Genomic DNA, 20,242 nt, shown 5'->3' on the forward strand with positions numbered 1-20,242 from the left:
ATTTGGTGAGAAACGGAGTTGGTCTGATGTGATTCGGACGTCCGGTTGTTAAAATAGAAATTTTAAGGTTTCATTAAAAATTTCATTTGATTTGGTATCTGATTCCTAGTTATAGGTGTTATTTGGCGATTTGATCGCGCAAGCAAGTTTGTATGATATTTTTGGACTCGTGTAGATATTTGGTTTGGAATCCCGAGGGCTTGGGTGAGTTTCGGATAGGCCACGGAGTGAGTTTGGACTTACAAACAATGCTGGTTTCTTCAGTTCTGGTGCGGGTCTCTGACCTCGAAATTGCAAGGTCAGTGTTCGTAATTGCGAAGGTCCCGAATTCCTGTGATGATCGCAATTGCGAAGAAAATCTTCGCATTTGCGAAGTGGAGCTAGGTCAACAAAGTTCGCAATTGCGATCAAGATGGTCGCAATAGCGAGAAGTCCAAGTTCGCATTTGCGAACGAACCATCGCAATTGTGATAGCAGCAGAAGTGTGAAGACTTTGCATTTGCAAAGGATTTTTCGCATTTGCGGGGTTCGCAATTGTAATATATGCGCCTGGACTTAAGATGGAAAAACAGAATTTTAGTTCATTCTCTCAAATTTTCAAACCTAGAAACCTTAGAGGCGATTTTTTCAATAACTCTTCTTCCCCAATTCTTTGGTAAGTGATTCTAACCTACTTTCTTTCAGTTACCTATTATATATCATAAAATTTCAACCTAAAATTTAGGATTTTCATGGTAAAAATTGGGGGTTTGGGTAGAATTAGGGATTTTTGTAAAATTAAAATTTAAACCTCAAATTGAGGTCGGATTTCAAAATAACTTGCATAACCAGGCTGAATTGAGGTCGGGTTTTGGTCTGAATTTGGATTTGGACCAAGCGGAATCGGGAAATGACTTTTGTTGATTTTTTCAATAATTACCTAAATTGAATCTTTTTCATTCGTGGGTAGTTCCTAAGGCTTATGTTGAATCATTTGGTTGATAATTTGCTAGATTTTGTTGGTTCGGAGGCTTATTCGAAAGGCAAAGTTGTGATTGAGCTTTGAGTTAATTTTTGAAGCGAGATAAGTGTCGTGGTTAACCTTGACTTGAGGAATTAGGACTTGTTGTTTATTTGTTACATGTTTAAATATTTGGTACGACATATAACTGAGGTGACGAGTACTTATGCATTGTTATTGGATTAAAGCATGCGGGTGGTACTTGTTTCTTGTAATTTACTCCCTTCTTTGATTATGATATACATGCTTAGACTATTTTATTACTAAATTGATCGTTCTTTCCGCAATTACAGCTATTTATGATAATTGAATATTGTTTCTTGAAGTTGATGTTGGTATTATGGAACCGTTGTTGATGTAAGGTTTATTCTTGCTTATTCTATCTTCCAAATTATTATATGTTCATTGTTACATGGCAAGGGTGAGTGTTAAAGCATGAAGAGTGATGTTGTGCCTATTGTTGTTGTAATTATTGAATTATAAATAGTGAGGAAGAGACTTAAAGCACGAAGGGTAATGTCGTGTCGTATCTATTGTTTCATGATAAAATTGAGAGTAAAAGCACGATGAGTGATGTCGTTCCGTATTTTTACATTTATGGAGAGATAGAGGGTAAAAGCACGAAAGGTGATGTCGTGTCATTATTACTGTTTCATGGTGAGGCTGAGAGTAAAAGCACGAAGGGTGATGCCGTGGAGTTTCTATTCATTATGTTATCTATCTCTTTGGTTGAAGGTTTATTTACTACTTCATGTTGTTATTTCCTGTTGTAGTATTGTATCGTGTACCCCTTTTGCATGTCCCCTCCAAATAGTACATGTTAATTCTTTATTTGATGTTATGTTGTACGTATATTTCGTCTGTACAAGTTTAATTACGTAGGTGTCCTGTCATAGCCTCATCACTACCTCGTCGAGGTTAGGCTTTACACTTACGGAGTACATTGGGTCGGTTGTATTCATACTGCACTCTGCACTTCTTGTGCAGATTTTTGTACTGGTCCCAGCTGTCTGTGAGGCGTATCAGCTCAGATTAGCTCATTTAGAGACTCGGGGTAGATCTGCTGACGTCTGCAGACCTTGAAGTCCCCTTCCATTTTTCCTATTTACTGTTCTTTTCATTCGAGACAGTTGTACTTATTTCAAACCCTATTTGTAGAAACTCCAAAAGCTCGTGTCCTTGTGACTCCAAATTCGGGTTGTACTTAGATATTGTTGATTATTATGTTATTTCATACTTCCTTTTAGCTTCATTTCTGTTTAATTGTTTAAACATTTAAAAGTGGTTAAAATTGGTAAAGAATTGCTCTAACGTTGGCTTACCTAACAAGTGAAATGTTAGGCACCATCATGATCCCAAAGGTGGAAATTTTGGGTCGTGACAAGTTAGAATCAATGCACCAGGTTTCCTAGGTCTCACAAGTCATGAGCAGGCTTAGTAGAGTCTGGAGGATCGATATAGAGATGTGTGTACTTATCCTTCGGAAGCTATGGAGTTTAGGAAAAATTTTAGTTCTATTCTTCTCTATCGTGCGATTTTATTCTATCATTGCTGATTGAACTCTTCTATTCTTGTCCTCTCGTAGATGGCGAGAACACACACTGTATCTTCAGGTGGACAGTAGTTGGAGACCCTAGTAGTAGCTTCTACTAGGGGCAGAGGATGAGGCCGAGGTCACGCCAGAGGACGAGGCTGAGGTCACGCCAGAGGACGAGGCTAAGGTCACACCAGAGGCCGAGGCAGAGGCAGATCTCATTCTAAAGCTCGAGCAGCAGCACCAGCAATGGAGCCTCAAGCGGATTTTGATGAGGAGGTTCCAACTCAGACTGTACCTGTTGGACCAGCTCAGGTCCCGGAGGGGTTCATCGCCACCCTAGTGCTTCAGGATGCTCTAGTCCGTTTGGCGGGACTTATGGAGAGTGTGGCCCAAGTCGGTACATTTCCTGTGGTACCAGCCATTTTGCAGGCTAGGGGAGGAGCACCGACTCCCGCTACTCACACTCCGGAGCAGATAGCTCCTAGTATCAGACACCAGCAGCCCCACCAGTTAGGTAGTTCAGCTGGTTATTGCGGCACAGACCGGTGATTGACCCGCTATGTCTTCTGAGGGCTTAATGAGACTGGACAAGTTTACAAAGCTCTCTAGTTCACTTCACTTATGCACCTTCCGAGGACCCACACGATTATCTTGACCGCTGCCATGAGGTGCTGCGGAACATTGGTATGAGACTCGTTTTATGGATCTAGCCCGTCATGCTCTTCTTCTGCTTCCTACTGAGAGAGAGAGAGAGAGAAAGAGGGTGAGGAGTTTTATTAATGGACTAACTCACCCTATCAAGCTACAGATGGCCAAGGAGACTGGGGGTGAGATTTCTTTTTAGACGGCTGCTAATGTCACTAGGCGGATCGAGATGGTTCTTATACAAGAGAGAGGGCAGGGGTCTGATAGGAGGCCTCGTCATTCCAGTGGTTTTAGTGGTGCTTCATCTGGAGGCAGGGGTACCTTTGGTAAAGGCCATCCTCCTAGGCCATTTCATTCAGCGCTCTAGGGATCCCATGGTGCTTCAGGTGGTCGCGGCCCTTACATGTCTCATTCCGACTAGCTAGCCTAAGTTGCACCACCAGCTCCTATTAGTGCATCTCTGATCCATAGTTTTTAGGGTGGTTACTCAGATCGACAAGTTCAATTTCAGGGTCAGCAATCATAGCAACCGAGGTCTTGTTAGACTTGTGGTGATCCGAGGCACATTGCTAGATTTTACCCTAGAGCATTGGGCAGCTCACAACAGCAGGGTTCTCGTGCCATGGTCCCGGCATCTATGGCTTCACCACTCGCTCATCCAGCTAGAGGTAGGGGTCAGACAGCTAGAGGTGGAGGTCACGCCACTAGAGGTAGAGGCCAGCCCGCTAGAGGTCGTCCTAGAAATGTAGTTCAGATTGGTAGGGGCCAGCCCCAATATTATGCTTTCCCAGCCAAGCCTGAGGCTGAGTCATCTGACATTGTTATCACAGGTATTGTTTTAGTTTGCCATAGAGATGCTTCAATTCTATTTGATCCGGGCTCTACTTATTTCTACGTGTCATCCTATTTTGTTTCATATCTGGTTGTGCCTCGTGATTCTTTGAGCCCTCCTGTGTATGTGTCCATGCCTGTGGGAGATTCTATTATTGTAGATCATGTTTATCGTTTGTGTGTGGTTACCATTGGGAGTCTCGAGACTAGTGTAGATCTCATACTTCTAGATATGGTTGATTTTGATGTCATTTTGGATATGGATTGGTTGTCACCTTATCATGCTATATTGGATTGTCACTCCATGACGGTGACCTTAGCCTTGTCAGGGTTTCCTTGATTAGAGTGAAGGGGGACTCCTAGTCATTCTACCAGCAGGTTTATCTCTTATATGAAGGCTCGGCATATTGTCGAGAAGGGGTGTCTAGTTTATTTGGCTTATGTCTGTGTTTCTAGTGTGGAGATTCCTTCCATGAATTAAGTACCAGTTGTTCGTGAGTTTCCAGAGATGTTTCCTGCAGATCTGCCTGGGATGCCACCCGACAAATATATTGACTTCTGTATCAATTTGGTTCCAGGCACTCAGCCCATTTCTATTCTATCATACCGTATGGCCCCGCCAGAGTTGAAGGAACAGTTGCAAGATTTACTTGATAAGGGCTTCACTAGACCTAGTATCTCGCCCTGGGGTGCGCTTGTATTGTTTATGAAGAAGAAAGATGGATCGATGAGGATGTGCATAGATTACCGGCAGTTGAACAAAGTCACCATTAAGAACAAGTACCCATTGTCGAGGATAGATGACTTATTTGATCAACTTCAGGGTGCCAAGGTGTTTTCGAAGATTGATTTGAGGTATGGCTACCATCAGTTGAGGATTAGGGTATCTGATGTCCCTAAGATAGATTTTCGGACTAGATATGGGCATTATGAGTTTCTTGTGATGTCATTTTGGTTGACAAATGCCCCATCAACATTTATGGTTTTGATGAACCGGGTGTTCAAGCCCAATTTGGATCCTTTGTGATTGTGTTTATTAATAATATCTTCATCTACTCCCGCAGATGAGAGGAACACGAGCAGCATCTTCGGATCGTACTTCAGACTCTAAGAGATAGCCAGTTGTATGCCATGTTTTAAAAGTGTGAGTTTTGGTTGGACTCAGTCGCTTTCTTGCGGCACGTAGTACCGGTTAAGGGCATACAGATAAATCCTAATAAGATTGAGGTAGTTCAGAACTAGCCTAGACCCACTTCAGCTACGGAGATCCATAGTTTCTTGGGTTTGGTGGGTTATTAATGTTAGTTTGTGGAGGGGTTTTCATCTATAGCATCCCCATTGACCAGGTTGACCCAGAAGGGTGCCCCGTTCAGATGTTAAGACAAGTGTGAGGTGAGCTTTCAGAAGCTCAATACTGCTTTGACTACAGCGCCAGTGTTAGTGTTGCCTACAGGTTCAGGATCTTACATGGTGTACTGTGATGCATCTCGTATTGGGCTCAGTGCAGTATTGATGCAGGATAACAGGGTGATTGCATATGCGTAACGGCAGTTGAAGGATATGCTCCGACTTAGAATTGGCAGCCATTGTTCATATGCTGAAGATTTGGAGACACTATATTTAAGACGTGTCGTGCGAGGTATTCACAGATCATCGGAGTCTATGGTTTTTGTTCAAACAAAAAGATATCAATTTGAAGCAGAGCGGGTGGTTGGAACTATTGAAAGACCATGATATTACCATCTTGTATCATCCCGGGAAGGCCAATGTGGTTGCCAATGCCTTGAATAGAAAGGCAGTGAGTATCAGCCTTGCATACATTCTAGTCGGTGAAAGACCGCTTGCATCAGATGTTCAGGCTTTAGCCAATCAGTTCGTGAGGTTGGATATTTCAGAGCCTAGTCGTGTTTTGGCTTGTACAATCACTCGGTCTTCCTTGTTTAGTGCATTAGGGAGCGGCAGTATGATGACCCTCATTCTCTTGTTCTTAGAGACACAGTGTGGCACGGTGGTGCCAAGCCGGTTAATGTTGGAGATGACGGATTTTTGAGGATGCAGGGTCGTATTTGTCTGCCTAATGTAGATGAAATTCGTGAGTTGATTCTTGAAGAGACCCACAGTTCTCGGCACTCTGTTCATCCGGGTGCCGCCAAGATGTATCAGGACTTGTGGCAATATTATTGGTGGAGGAGGATGAAGAAGGATATAATGACATATATAGCTCGGTGTCTAAATTGTCACCAAGTAAAGTATGAGTATCTGAGACCTGGTGGTTTAGCTTCAGAAGTTAGAGATTCTTGAGTGGAAGTGGGAGCGTATCACTATGGATTTTGTTGTTGGAATCCCATGGACTCAGAGAAAGTTCCATGCGGTATCGATTATTGTGGACAGGTTGACCAAGTCAGCGCACTTAATTCCTATGGCAGTTATTTATTCTTCAGAGTGGTTGGCTGGGGTCTACATCTGCAAGATCGTCCGTCACGGTGTGCCAGTGTCTATCATTTTTTATCGAGGTATGAAGTTCACCTCGCACTTCTGGAGGGTAGTACAACATGAGTTAGGCATGCGGTTTGAGTTGAGCACATCATTTCATCCTCAGATAGATGGACAGTTCGAGCGCACTATTCAGATATTGAAGGATATGCTCTGTGGTTGTGTTTTATATTTCGGGGTTTCTTGTGATCAGTTCTTGCTACTTGTGGAGTTTTTTTACAACAACAGCTAGCAGTCGAGCATTCAGATGGCTCCCTATGAGGCATTATATAGGAGGCAGTATCGATCACCATTCGGATGGTTCGAGCAGGGAGAGGCTCAGTTGTTGGGTATAGATTTGGTATAGGATGTCTTGGATAGGGTCAAGATTATTCAGGATCGACTTCGCACAGCTCAGTCTAGGAAGAAGAGTTATACCGACCGTCGAGTTCGTGATGTTGAATTCATGGCCGGAGAGAGGGTATTGCTCTAGGTTCACCCATGAAGGGTGTGATGAGGTTCGGAAAGAAGGGCAAGTTGATCCCTAGGTATATCGGGCCCTTTGAGATTCTTGAGAGAGTGGGTGAGGTGGCTTACAGGCTCGCATTGACACCTAGTTTATCAGCAGTCCATCCAGTGTTCCATGTGTCCATGCTCTGGAAGTATTACGGAGATTTGTCCCATGTGTTAGATTTTAGCTCAGTCCAGTTGGACAAGGATTTGACTTATGAGGAGGAGTCGGTGGCTATTCTATCTTGGCAGGTTCGATAGTTGAGGTCAAACAGTTACCCTTCAGTTCGAGTGCAGTAGAGAAGTCAGTCGGTCGAGGCAGCTACTTGGGAGTCCGAATCGGACATGCGGAGTAGATATCCATACCTTTTCACCAGTCTAGGTATTGTTCTATGTCCGTTCGAGGATGAACGATTATTTTAGAGGCGGAGAATGTGATGACCTGATATGTCATCTAGAGTTTTAAACCCTAATTCTATGTTTCGAAACCTTAAATACCTCATTTTCAGAAAGATTTTATGTTAAGAATTGATAATGTAAGAAATTTTGCCTTTAAAAGCCATTTGAGTTGACTTCAGTCAATATTTTTAGAAAACAGACCCGAATCCATATTTTGATGTTCTCGGGGGGTCCGTATCGTGATTTAGGACCTGTGCGTATGCCCGGAATCAAAACTGGAGGTCCCTAGCTCGAGTTATCATATTTTGTTGAAAATTTGAAGTTTAAAGGCTTACTGAATTTCAATGTTTGACCAATGTTTGACTTTGTTGATACCGAGTCCATATTTTGGTTCTGAAACTCGGTATAGGTCCATTACTATATTTATTACTTGTCTTCCAAATTTGGTGAGAAATGGAGTTGGTTTGACGTAATTCGGACGTCCAGTTGTTAAAATAGAAATTCTAAAGTTTCATTGAAAATTTCATTTGATTTGGTATTTGAATCCTACTTCTAGGTGTTATTTTGGCTATTTGACAGCACAAGTAAGTTCGTATGATGTTTTTGTACTCGTATGCATGTTTGGATTGGAGCCCCAAGGGCTCGGGTGAGTTCGGATAGGCTACGGGGTGAGTTTGGACTTAGAAACTATGCTGGTGTTCTTCAGTTCTGGTGCAGGTCTCTGGTGCAGTTTTGGAGCAAGGTAAGTGTCGTTGTTAACCTTGACTTGAGGGATTAGGACTTGTTGTTTATTTTCTACATGTTTAAATATTTAGTACAATGTATAAGTGAGGTGACGAGTACTTATGCATTTCTGTTGGATTAAAGCATGTGGGTGAGACTTGCTTCTTATAATTTACTCCTTATTTGATTATGATATACATTCTTAGACTAATTCATTATTAAATTGATCGTTCTTTCCGCAATTACGGCTATTTGTGATAATTGAGTATTGCTTCTTGAAGTTGAGGTTGGTATTGTGGAACCGATGTTGATGTAAGATTTTTTCTTGCTTATTCTATCTCCCAAATTGTTATATGTTCATTGTTACATGGTAAGAGAGAGTGTTAAAGCATGCAGGATGATGTCGTGCCGATTATTGTTGTAATTATCGATTTATACAAAGTGAGGAAGAGAGCTAAATCACGAAAGGTGATGTCGTGTCGTATTTGAGATCTATGAACGAAGAGTGATGTCGCGTCGTATCTATTGTTTCATGATGAAATTGAGAGTAAATACACGAAGTGTGATGTCGTGCCGTATTTTATCATTTATGGAGAGATTGAGAGTAAAAGCATGAAGGGTGATGTCGTACCATTATTATTGTTTCATGATGAGGATAAGAGTAAAAGCACGAAGGGTGATGTCGTGCAGTTTCTATTCATTATGTTATCCATCTCTTTGGTTGAAAATTTATTTACTGCTTCATGTTGTCATTTCTTATTGTAGTACTGTATCTTGTACCCCTTTTGCGTGTCCCCTCCCAATAGTACATGTTAATTCTTTATTTGATGTTATGTTGTACATATATTTTTGTATGTACATGTTTAATTACGTGGGTGCCCTATCATAGCCTCGTCACTACCTCGTTGAAGTTAGACTCGATAATTACGGAGTACATTAGGTTGGTTGTACTCATACTATACTCTGCACTTCTTGTGCAAATTTTGGTACTGGTCTCAGCTGTCCGTGAGGCATATCAGCCCAGATTAGCTCATTTAGAGACTCGAGGTAGATCTATTGATGTCCGCAGACCTTGAAGTCCCTTCCATTTTCCCTATTTACTATTCTTTTCATTCGAGACAGTTGTACTTATTTTAAACCATGTTTGTAGAGACTCTAGAAGCTCGTGTACTTGTGACTCCATATCCGGGTTGTACTTAGATATTGTTGATTATTATGCTATTTCATACTTCATTTTAGCTTCATTTCTTTTTAATTGGTTAAACTGTTCAAAGTGGTTAAAATTGGTAAAGAATTTTTCTAACGTTGGCTTGCCTAGCAAGTGAAATGTTAGGCGCCATCACGATCCTGAAGGTAGACATTCCGGATCGTGACCGTTTTATGGTGCCTGATTTATCGTCGTCAAAGTTATCTTTCTTGGCTTCAGCATGCATCATGTTATTTCGGTCCCAGTAAAAGCTTTGTACCCCTTTGGACCTCTGCTATGTACCAACACAACCACGATCTTTAAGGGTTGGATAACAATTCGAATTCAAAAATTCAAGACACAAAGCTAACACTATCTAATCCAAAAAAAACAACATGAGGAAGAGTTTTTACACTCTCATTAAATTGACATACAACAAACATAATTTTGCATATTAAATCTAATTTACACTATCAGTATGTATAAGTTAAAGTACTCAATATAATATTGTAATTTTAGAATTACTATATACGCAAATGAACAAAGGTGGAAGTAAACAAGATCCTTAAAATTACTCATAATTAGTACTTAATAGGGAACTAAGAACAACTATAAACGATAAGAGACAAAAAAGGGCACTTCGGTATACTAAGCTCCCGCTATGCGCGGTGTACGGGGAAGGGCCGGACCACAAGGGTCTATCGTACGCAACTGTCTTATCCTGCATTTTTGCAAGAGGTTGTTTTCACGACTCAAGCTTGTGACCTCCTGGTTACATGGCAACAACTTTACCAGTTACGCCAAGGCTTTCCCTCGTGCAGCTATAAAATAACGTCATTTTACTACAACTTTGACGGGATCAACATATCAGTCCTACTAGAATACTTCAGAGTTCAGACTTAGTAAAACTTGATGATTTCCATAGTATTCTCCAAACTTATATTTTTTGGAAGTTTAATACTTTCTGGTTTCTCCAAACGTATACGTATTTTCGTTGTTACTTTCTTTTTAGCTTACTAAAGGAACTGATAACATCTGTTAACCGGTCAGCCCAATTTAAAGCTTATGAATTTATTGCCAAAAGTATGATCCGATGACAAAGGTACGTGCTAAGAGGTGGAGCCAGGATTTCAATTTTATAGATTCTGAAATTTAGATCGACAACAAGTTTATCGGTTCTAAATTTTAGTATTTGTATATTATATAAAATTCATAACATAAATACGTTGTTTGAGATTTCATAACATACAATTTATATTGTTAAATATATATATATATATATATATATATATATATATATATATATAGAGAGAGAGAGAGAGAGAGAGAGAGAGATTGTAAATAATAATAATTTATAAGTGGTTGACCATTTTTTACCACTAATACCGACCAAAATCGATCGGTCAAATCATAATAATTTTTAAAAACTTTTTGTTATTGAAAAATACAATTGATCCTAGGTGGAAAAAAATTCAAAATTCCCACCGTTGTCGGTCGGTATACTTGAAATTTTCTAAGTAAATTTTTTTTGGAAGATAATATGCAAGTGTGACAAGGTTTGGGTAGAAGATTGACCAATTTAAGACATAGCAATTTTTTTTATTGCGGGACCACTTTTTCTGACTGAAGGTAGTCGGTATCTTTGCATAAAACATTTAATTTGACTTTTGCGACCAATTTAAATAATTTCCAACCGAGTTGGGTCGATTTTTTCTCTTTCGGCTGATTTCGATCGGAATAATATGGACGGATTTTGCCAGATTTCTAGTAGTATAACCAGGCTTCTAGCTATGCCCCTGCACGTACTCACCTTGTCATTAGATGCAAAGAGTTTCACTTATGTACGCTGACAGGGTAGATAAATTCTTTTTAAATTATTAGAAAGCAATTACAAGCGAGTAATTATTAACAATAACTAGTAGTAGTACTTGCGCGATGCGCGAATAATCAAAAATAATCCTAGTAAATGTTCTATAATACTATACAATTTGTTTAATATGAATGTTCCACGAAAAATAATGATGCTATACAATTTGCTTGATATGAAACATGTGCTTAAGGGAATATTTTTGTAGCAACTGCTCATGATATATTGCAGTGCATTTTTCAAAAGTTATCCTCTGTATTGATTCAATGATGAAGGAACATGAATTATGTCAAACATTAGCTTATTCAGAATCAAAATGTATGCGGCAATGCATATGCAAAAACTGATTTCCTGTTAAGGCTCTCTCTTTATTATTGTGTGGCATTTGTGGCAATTGAAACTTTTTACTCTTTCTACCATTCCACAGGCTTTGTCTATTAGCCTAATACTGTCTAAAGCCAAAGTTGAGGCAGAAAAGGAATAGGTCAATTGCGAAGAGCTGATAAATTTAGTTATTCAAACCATAGATGAAGCCGTTGGAAGGGTTGATTATGCTGAGGTGAGAACTTAAACAATAATAATATATTTCATATGGATATAAACAATAGAATACTAACTGGGAACTCAATCTGTTCCCAATATCAAAAATAATGGAACCCCTGTAATTTTCAGTTTCAATATATGCTTGATGGTCTTAATTTTCAAATTGTTTGGTCCAACCACAAAGTTTTTCATAACGTACAATCCCATTTCATGTATTTTTGTTTTGAAAATACGCGTGACAGCTCTTCCGATAGTTGCATGAATTCGATCTCCCTAAAATAAAAAATGTGAAAAGAAATTTAAGTTAGTAAGGAGCATAAGTTGAAGAAAATACATCACAACTCGAAAAAAATAACAATATGTAAAAGAGTATGCACCTTTTCATCTTGAATAATTAATTCAATTGAATTAGAATTTTTGGTTTCTCGAGGTCTGGAATGTGCCATAATCTAACAACATGAACATTCAAATTCCAACTCATTTTGGACATTGATATTTCGTTGAGATAGTTATAGTTTGGATCCAAACTTTGCAGAAGTTTGTGTGGAAGCTAAACCCTAAGCAATGTAGAGAAGCCAACCCTAAAACAAAGTTGCTTAAATAAAGATTTCTAAGGAAAGACTATCATTGTAAACCAATTTTTATGTATATGATATCTTAATATTTAAAAAAGGCATGTGTAAATCAATTTGTAAGTGTGAGTTCTGAAGAAATGATACGAATCTTTCATTTTTTAGCTTTTGGCATTTTTTTAATTTTCAACGTTTTTTTTTGTGGTTAATTAAAATTTGTTAACCACCAAACCTTAATTTTTCTTGTCTTTTTCTTTTGTCCTCTTGTTTGTTTTTTAATACTATTTGCTTTAATATAATAAAAATGTAAGATACAAAATATTTATTTAATTATTTCATTCTTAAAAAAGAATACCTACCATAACTGAATTATACACAAAATATAATTAAAGACACCTATAATAATGTATATTGTTCGTAAATAAGGTGAGATACAAAGCTTGTTATTTAGAATTATTATTTCAACTTAAAGTTAATGTGTAAGATACAAAACGAAATTTTAATTGATTCTTTTTCAAAAAAGAATACCTGCCATAATTGAATTATACACAATATTTAATAAAGATACCAAACCTAATAAATAAAAAATGTTTATTTAATTATTTCTTTCTTAGAAAAGAATATCTACCATAACTGAATTATACATAAAATTTAATTAACGATACCTATAATAATATATATGATACCTATATTAATGTATATTGTTCGCAAATAAGGTAAGATATAAAGCGTGTACTGATATAAAATTATTATTTTAACTTATAATTAATGTGTACGATACAAAAAAGAAATTTTAATTGATTCATTCTCAAAAAAGATATCTACCATAACTGAATTATACACAAATTTAAGTAAAAATACCTATAGCTATAATATATTTATTTGCTTAATGAAAATTGCATCCCTCATTGTGTACGTCCAACATATTCTCAAAAAGAAAATATTTTTAATTTAAAAAAGAATAAATTATACACAAAATTTAATTAAAAATACTTATAGTAATGTATATGATACCTATATTAATGTATATTGTTCGCAAATAAGGTCAGATACAAAGCTTGTACTAAATATAGAATTATTATTTCAACTTAAAATTAATGTGTAAGATACAAAACGAAATTTTAACTGATTCTTTCTCAAAAAAGGATACCTACCATAACTGAATTATATACAAATTTAAGTAAAGATACCTATAGCTATAATATATTTGCTTGCTTAATGAAAATTACATTCCTTTTTGTGTACGTCTAACACATTCTCAAAAAAAGAACATTTTTAGTTTAAATATTCAAATAATTGGCTTGATTTATTAAAGAATGAAATTCAATTTACAGAAAATCTTAGACTACTACTTTAATTAAATATTTTTCCATTTATAATTCAATTTTCTTTTGTTGTCTTAAAATTGCCAAGTGACTTCATTTTAGCTTGTCACTTAACTTAACCACATTGCAAACAACTCTCCCTTTAATATAATATAGATAGATTTTTTTTGTTGTCATAAAATTGCCAAGTGGCTTCATTTTAGCTTGTCACTTGGCTTAACCACATTGCAAATTAGATTTTTTTTTTGTTTTAAAATTGTCAAATGGCTTCATTTTAGCTTGTCACTTGGCTTAACCACATTGCAAATTAGATTTTTTTTTTTTGTTTTAAAATTGTCAAATGGCTTCATTTTAGCTTGTCACTTGGCTTAACCACATTGTAAACTACTCTCCTTTTAATAAAATATAGATAGATTTTTTTTGTAGTCTTAAAATTACCAAGTGGATTCATTTTATCTTGTCACTTGGCTTAACCACATTGCAAACTACTCTCCTTTTAATATAATATAGATATATTTTTTTTGTTGTCTTAAAATTGCCAAGTGGCTTCATTTTAGCTTGTCACTTAGTTTAACCACATTGCAAACTACTCTTCTTTTAATATAATATAGATAGATTTTTTTTGTTGTCTTAAAATTGCCAAGTGGCTTCATTTTAGCTTGTCACTTGGCTTAAACACATTGCAAACTACTCTCCTTTTAATATAATATAGATAGATTTTTTTGTTGTCTTAAAATTGCCAAGTGGCTTCATTTTAGATTGTCACTTCGCTTAACCACATTGCAAACTACTCTCCTTTTAATATAATATAGATAGATTTTTTTGTTGTCTTAAAATTGCCAAGTGGCTTCATTTTAGCTTGTCACTTTGGCCTAACCACATTGCAAACAACTCTCCTTTTAATATAATATAGATAATTTTTTTGGTCTTAAAATTGCCAAGTTGCTTTTAGCTTGCCACTTGGCTTAATCACATTGCAAACTACTCTCCTTTTAATATAATATAGATAAAAAAATTTTGTTGTCTTAAAATTGCCAAGTGACTTCATTTTAGATTGTCACTTCGCTTAACCACATTGCAAACTACTCTCCTTTTAATATAATATAGATAGATTTTTTTTGTGGTCTTAAAATTGTCAAGTGGCTTCATTTTAGCTTGTCACTTTGGCCTAACCACAATGCAAACTACTCTCCTTTTTATATAATATAGATAGATTTTTTTTGTTGTCTTAAAATTGCCAAGTGGCTTCATTTTAGCTTGTCACTTGTCTGAACCACATTGCAAACTACTCTCCTTTTAATATAATATAGATAGATTTTTTTGTTGTCTTAAAATTGCCAAGTGGCTTCATTTTAGCTTGTCACTTGGCTTAACCACATTGCAAACTACTCTCCTTTTAATATAATATAGATAGATTTTTTTTGTTCTCTTAAAATTGTCAAGTGGCTTCATTTTAGATTGCCACTTCGCTTAACCACATTGCAAACTACTCTCCTTTTAATATAATATAGATAAATTTTTTTGTTGTCTTAAAATTGCCAAGTGACTTCATTTTAGATTGTCACTTCGCTTAACCACATTGCAAACTACTCTCCTTTTAATATAATATAGATAGATTTTTTTGTTGTCTTAAAATTGCCAAGTGGCTTCATTTTAGCTTGTCACTTTGGCCTAACCACATTGCAAACTACTCTCCTTTTAATATAATATAGATAGATTTTTCTTGTGGTCTTAAAATTGTCAAGTGGCTTCATTTTAGCTTGTCACTTTGGCCTAACCACAATGCAAACTACTCTCCTTTTTATATAATATAGATAGATTTTTTTTGTTGTCTTAAAATTGCCAAGTGGCTTCATTTTAGCTTGTCACTTGGCTTAACCACATTGCAGACTACTCTTCTTTTAATATAATATAGATAGATTTTTTTTTGTTGTCTTAAAATTGCCAAGTGGCTTCATTTTAGCTTGTCACTTGGCTTAACTACATTGCAAACTACTCTCCTTTTAATATAATATAGATAGATTTTTTTTGTTGTCTTAAAATTGCCAAGTGGCTTCATTTTAGCTTGTCACTTGTCTGAACCACATTGCAAACTACTCTCCTTTTAATATAATATAGATAGATTTTTCTTGTGGTCTTAAAATTGTCAAGTGGCTTCATTTTAGCTTGTCACTTTGGCCTAACCACAATGCAAACTACTCTCCTTTTTATATAATATAGATAGATTTTTTTTGTTGTCTTAAAATTGCCAAGTGGCTTCATTTTAGCTTGTCACTTGGCTTAACCACATTGCAGACTACTCTTCTTTTAATATAATATACATAGATTTTTTTTGTTGTCTTTAAATTGCCAAGTGGCTTCATTTTAGCTTGTCACTTGGCTTAACCACATTGCAAACTACTCTCCTTTTAATATAATATAGATAGATTTTTTTTGTTCTCTTAAAATTGTCAAGTGGCTTCATTTTAGATTGCCACTTCGCTTAACCACATTGCAAACTACTCTCCTTTTAATATAATATAGATAAATTTTTTTGTTGTCTTAAAATTGCCAAGTGACTTCATTTTAGATTGTCACTTCGCTTAACCACATTGCAAACTACTCTCCTTTTAATATAATACAAATAGATTTTTTTTGTGGTCTTAAAATTGTCAAGTGGCTTCATTTTAGCTTGTCACTTTGGCCTAACCACAATGCAAACTACTCTCCTTTTTATATAATATAGATAGATTTTTTTTGTTGTCTTAAAATTGCCAAGTGGCTTCATTTTAGCTTGTCACTTGGCTTAACCACATTGCAAACTACTCTCCTTTTAATATAACTAGTATTAGTACCCGCGCGGATGCGCCGACACTAATCATGTCAAATATTTAAGTTATTTGAATTGTAGATAAATAATCTTAAAATTTACACTTTTTCAGTAAATATAGGTAATTATTGGATATTAAGTACATGAAAAAAATTAACCATTTCTTTTATTTTTCTTTTTTGAACCATTCTTGCTGGTATCATTGGATCCTAAAAATAGTCAGGAAGCAAAATAATAACTCATATTTATGGCAAAACAATCAAATGTTGAGTTGAGACAATGAATGACTCTTTGGATAAGACTTAACTCTTTTACTACTACTTGAACTCTTATTTGGTGTGTTAATATCTCTTAAAAACTATTTCTTTCTTAAAATTTTAGTTTCTAAAACATTATTTTTCAATAATAATTATTTTTATAATAATGTAATTGAAAATATTATTCTTAATTCAAAACTCATTTTAGTTGGCTATCTAAAAATATAAAAATTCTTTAGCTAGTGAATGTTTTTACTCCATTTTGATATTTGATATTAACCATGTTAAATATCCGAGTTATTTGAATTATATGTAAATAATCTTAACATTTAAACCTTCTAAATAATTATAGATAATCGTCAGATATTAATTAAGAAACACTACATGAAAAATGACTAACATTTTCTCAATTCTCGTAGTGATAATTTTATTTTTGCACTATTCTCATAGGTGTCATTGGAACCTAAAAATAGCCACAAAATGAAATAATAACTTATATTTATGGCAAAACACAAAGGTTGACACGATATAAACGATTTTTTGATTACGACATGACTCTTATACTACGACTTGAACTCTTATTTGGTATGATTTTATCTTTCAAAAAATATTTTTATTTTGAAATTGTAATTTCTAAAACTTTATATATATTATAATAATGATTATCTTTATAATGATGCAAGTGAAGATATTATCCTTAATTTAAAATTTACTTTAATCGACTATCTAAAAATTTAAATGATTCTTTGACCGGATTTATTTCAGTATGACTCCACTTTATGTTTATCGATATCTCTAGCCCCGTAATTTGAATTTTTAATACCCTATATATACAAAAAAATTGTTCTTTGAATCACTAAATGTTAAATTAGTTGATTATTAGTATAAAACATTGCATATATTGTCTTAAAATTGTCAAGTAGTTTATTTTTCGACACCATACTTGGCTTAACCTCAATGCAAACTACTCAAATTGCATTCTAATTCTAATTCAAATTCGAATATCATATCAGTTTGTTAGTAATAGTGATTTTTTAAAAACGATACATAATGTAAATTAAAAAAAATATTCTAAGATATCCTTATTATCTTGTAATCTATGTATTTGAGTTGGAAAAAAAATTGAAATCGATGAGATTAACTTTCAAAAAATTTATACTCAACAAAGATGAAACATAAGAACAAATTTGTTATCATCTTTTATTTCTCGTTTTTAGATTTTACTAACAATTTTTCAATATATATTTTCTTTTATCTTATTTTTAATGTCATTATTTCTTTTGCTACAAAAAATTGATTTATTTCACTATAAAAGGATGAGTTTTAATAAAAATTGTCTACATATGAACTTTAATTATATTTGTATTCTTTGGTTGAAATTATTTCATATTTTTCTTTTGGCTTTATCTAATCAGCCTAAATAGGTGCTCACCTAACCACTTAAATTAAAAAATTGAATGTTGTGTAATTTATATATAATCCATATATAATATGTGTATAATCGTGTGTTGTCGGTATATCATCTATTTATATTATCTATAAAAAGTAAACAATAAATATGACCAGATATTATGTAAATATTCCATAAGATTTCCGATTTTTGAGGTTATCCATTATATAACTTCTATTATAATAATTTTAGAATTCTCTACTAATGTTCAAAAATATCTTATCTTTTTATTATCTTTGAATTAACAAAAAGTAAAGAGTTTTTTCGAAATAATTTGTTTACATTTTAAAAAAAATATTTCACGTCATACCAATTTTTTCTTTATATATACTCTTTGTTACACTTAAAGTCGCTATAGAAACTATCAATTAGAAATCAATTTATCTCTTGTTAAGTTTGAAAAAAAAAACTTTCACATAATCTAATGATTCAAAACTAATATTCTTCAACGAAAAAAATATTATACCCTTGCAATATTGGCTTGACTACAACTAAATGAAGGGGTTTCAGTTTATACTCTTCAATTCCTTGAATGTGCTAAATTGAAATTAATGATCAATTGTATAGCCAAAGTTTTGTTATTTATTTGATGTCCATTTATGCAAATTGACTCTTCAAATAAATATTCTTCAAGAAGAAATAAAAAACTTTTTTTTAATTTTATTTTTAATTTAAATTTGAATTTTAGAACTTTATCTATAAATTCAAAATTATCTAGTCAAATATAGAATAAAGTTACCATATATTATTGATATTTATTAATTTGTCACTTGGCTTAACCATAATGTCAATTATATATGATAAATTTCTTGTTTTAATATATATATTAAATTTGTCACTTGGCTTAACCATAATGTCAATTATATATGGTAAATTTCTTGTTTTAATATATATATATATATATATATATATAGAGAGAGAGAGAGAGATATTTTATTTTTCTCACATATACTGTATTTTTTTATATGGAAAAAGTAAAAAAAAATAAAAATTGGCTGGTTGTGTCATTGATATTTTATTGGTGTAGTCCATCAAAACGTGTCAAAGCGTTAAGTATTATACGTCGCAGTAGCGTGACCCGCACCAATTCTATAAAGTCATCGAAATTATACTTTACCAACCTTTCTAATATCCTACTAGTATCCGTACTCGCGCGATGCACAGACAAATTATTTCAAATTGCGATGTAAGTTGTTTGAATTATGCACAAATATCCTTAAAATATAAACGTCTCAGATAAAAATTATATAACATGAGAATTTAATTATGAAACATGATATGAAATTATTGTTCAAATTTCGTAGTGAACAACCAATCTTTTTCGTATATATTTATAGCAACCTAACCCCTTGATTTTGGTACTTGTATTTCGTTCCGCTGTCGATATTAAAGAATACTAAACATGTCATATTGTGATCTATCTTGTTCGAGCACATTAGATCATATTATCTTAACAAAATTCTTATTATCACTTTATTTTTATGTGGAAGTCAAATATATCTTATTCATCACATCACTTTTACATAAATTCTTTTTTTTGTTCTTTTCTTATAGTTATTATATTATTTAATATTTAATATTATTATACTATCATATAATTTGTTTATTAGCTTATAAATAAATTAATGTCTTACTTTTTATCCTTTTAATAGTATTTAATAAAAATAAATATTTTATTCTTGAAATTTGGTATATTGTTATGCTTTTATCCTCTTATTCATAATATTTTAATCATTTAAATTTATCAACAATATTTTTAAATGTAATTTAATTATTTTATTTTATCTATTTTTAAATTAATTTAAAGTATAAGTATCCCCGCACTACCTCTATTTTTTTATGTACATTCCCTCCCTACTATAAATGTTAATTAGTTTTTATATTAATATTTTACCTAGAGCCAAAATAATGTCATATTTTATTTTAAATTGTAACTTTTAATTAGTCTAAAATATTAATACATAAGTTATTTGATTCTCATGTTCCAAATGTATTGAGTTCTCTTATAATTAATTTTGTATTAGATGCAGTTAAATTTTCTTCCCTTTTTAGCTATAAGATACAATTTAATTTTTAACTTTCATTAGTAAGATTACCAATATTAGAAATTTATTTT

The 20,242-nt window shown here is 33.9% G+C and overlaps 1 protein-coding gene across 1 annotated transcript; it reads left to right on the forward strand.

Annotated features, from left to right (window-relative positions):
- Positions 1 to 3,819: 3,819 nt before the first annotated feature.
- Positions 3,820 to 4,353, forward strand: LOC138878679 (uncharacterized). Its single transcript, XM_070158366.1, has one exon. It carries the CDS (start codon positions 3,820 to 3,822, stop codon positions 4,351 to 4,353), a length of 534 nt encoding a protein of 177 aa, XP_070014467.1.
- The last annotated feature ends 15,889 nt before the right edge of the window (positions 4,354 to 20,242 follow it).

Source organism: Nicotiana sylvestris, chromosome 9, assembly GCF_000393655.2.
Source record: "Nicotiana sylvestris chromosome 9, ASM39365v2, whole genome shotgun sequence".
NCBI lineage: Eukaryota > Viridiplantae > Streptophyta > Magnoliopsida > Solanales > Solanaceae > Nicotiana > Nicotiana sylvestris.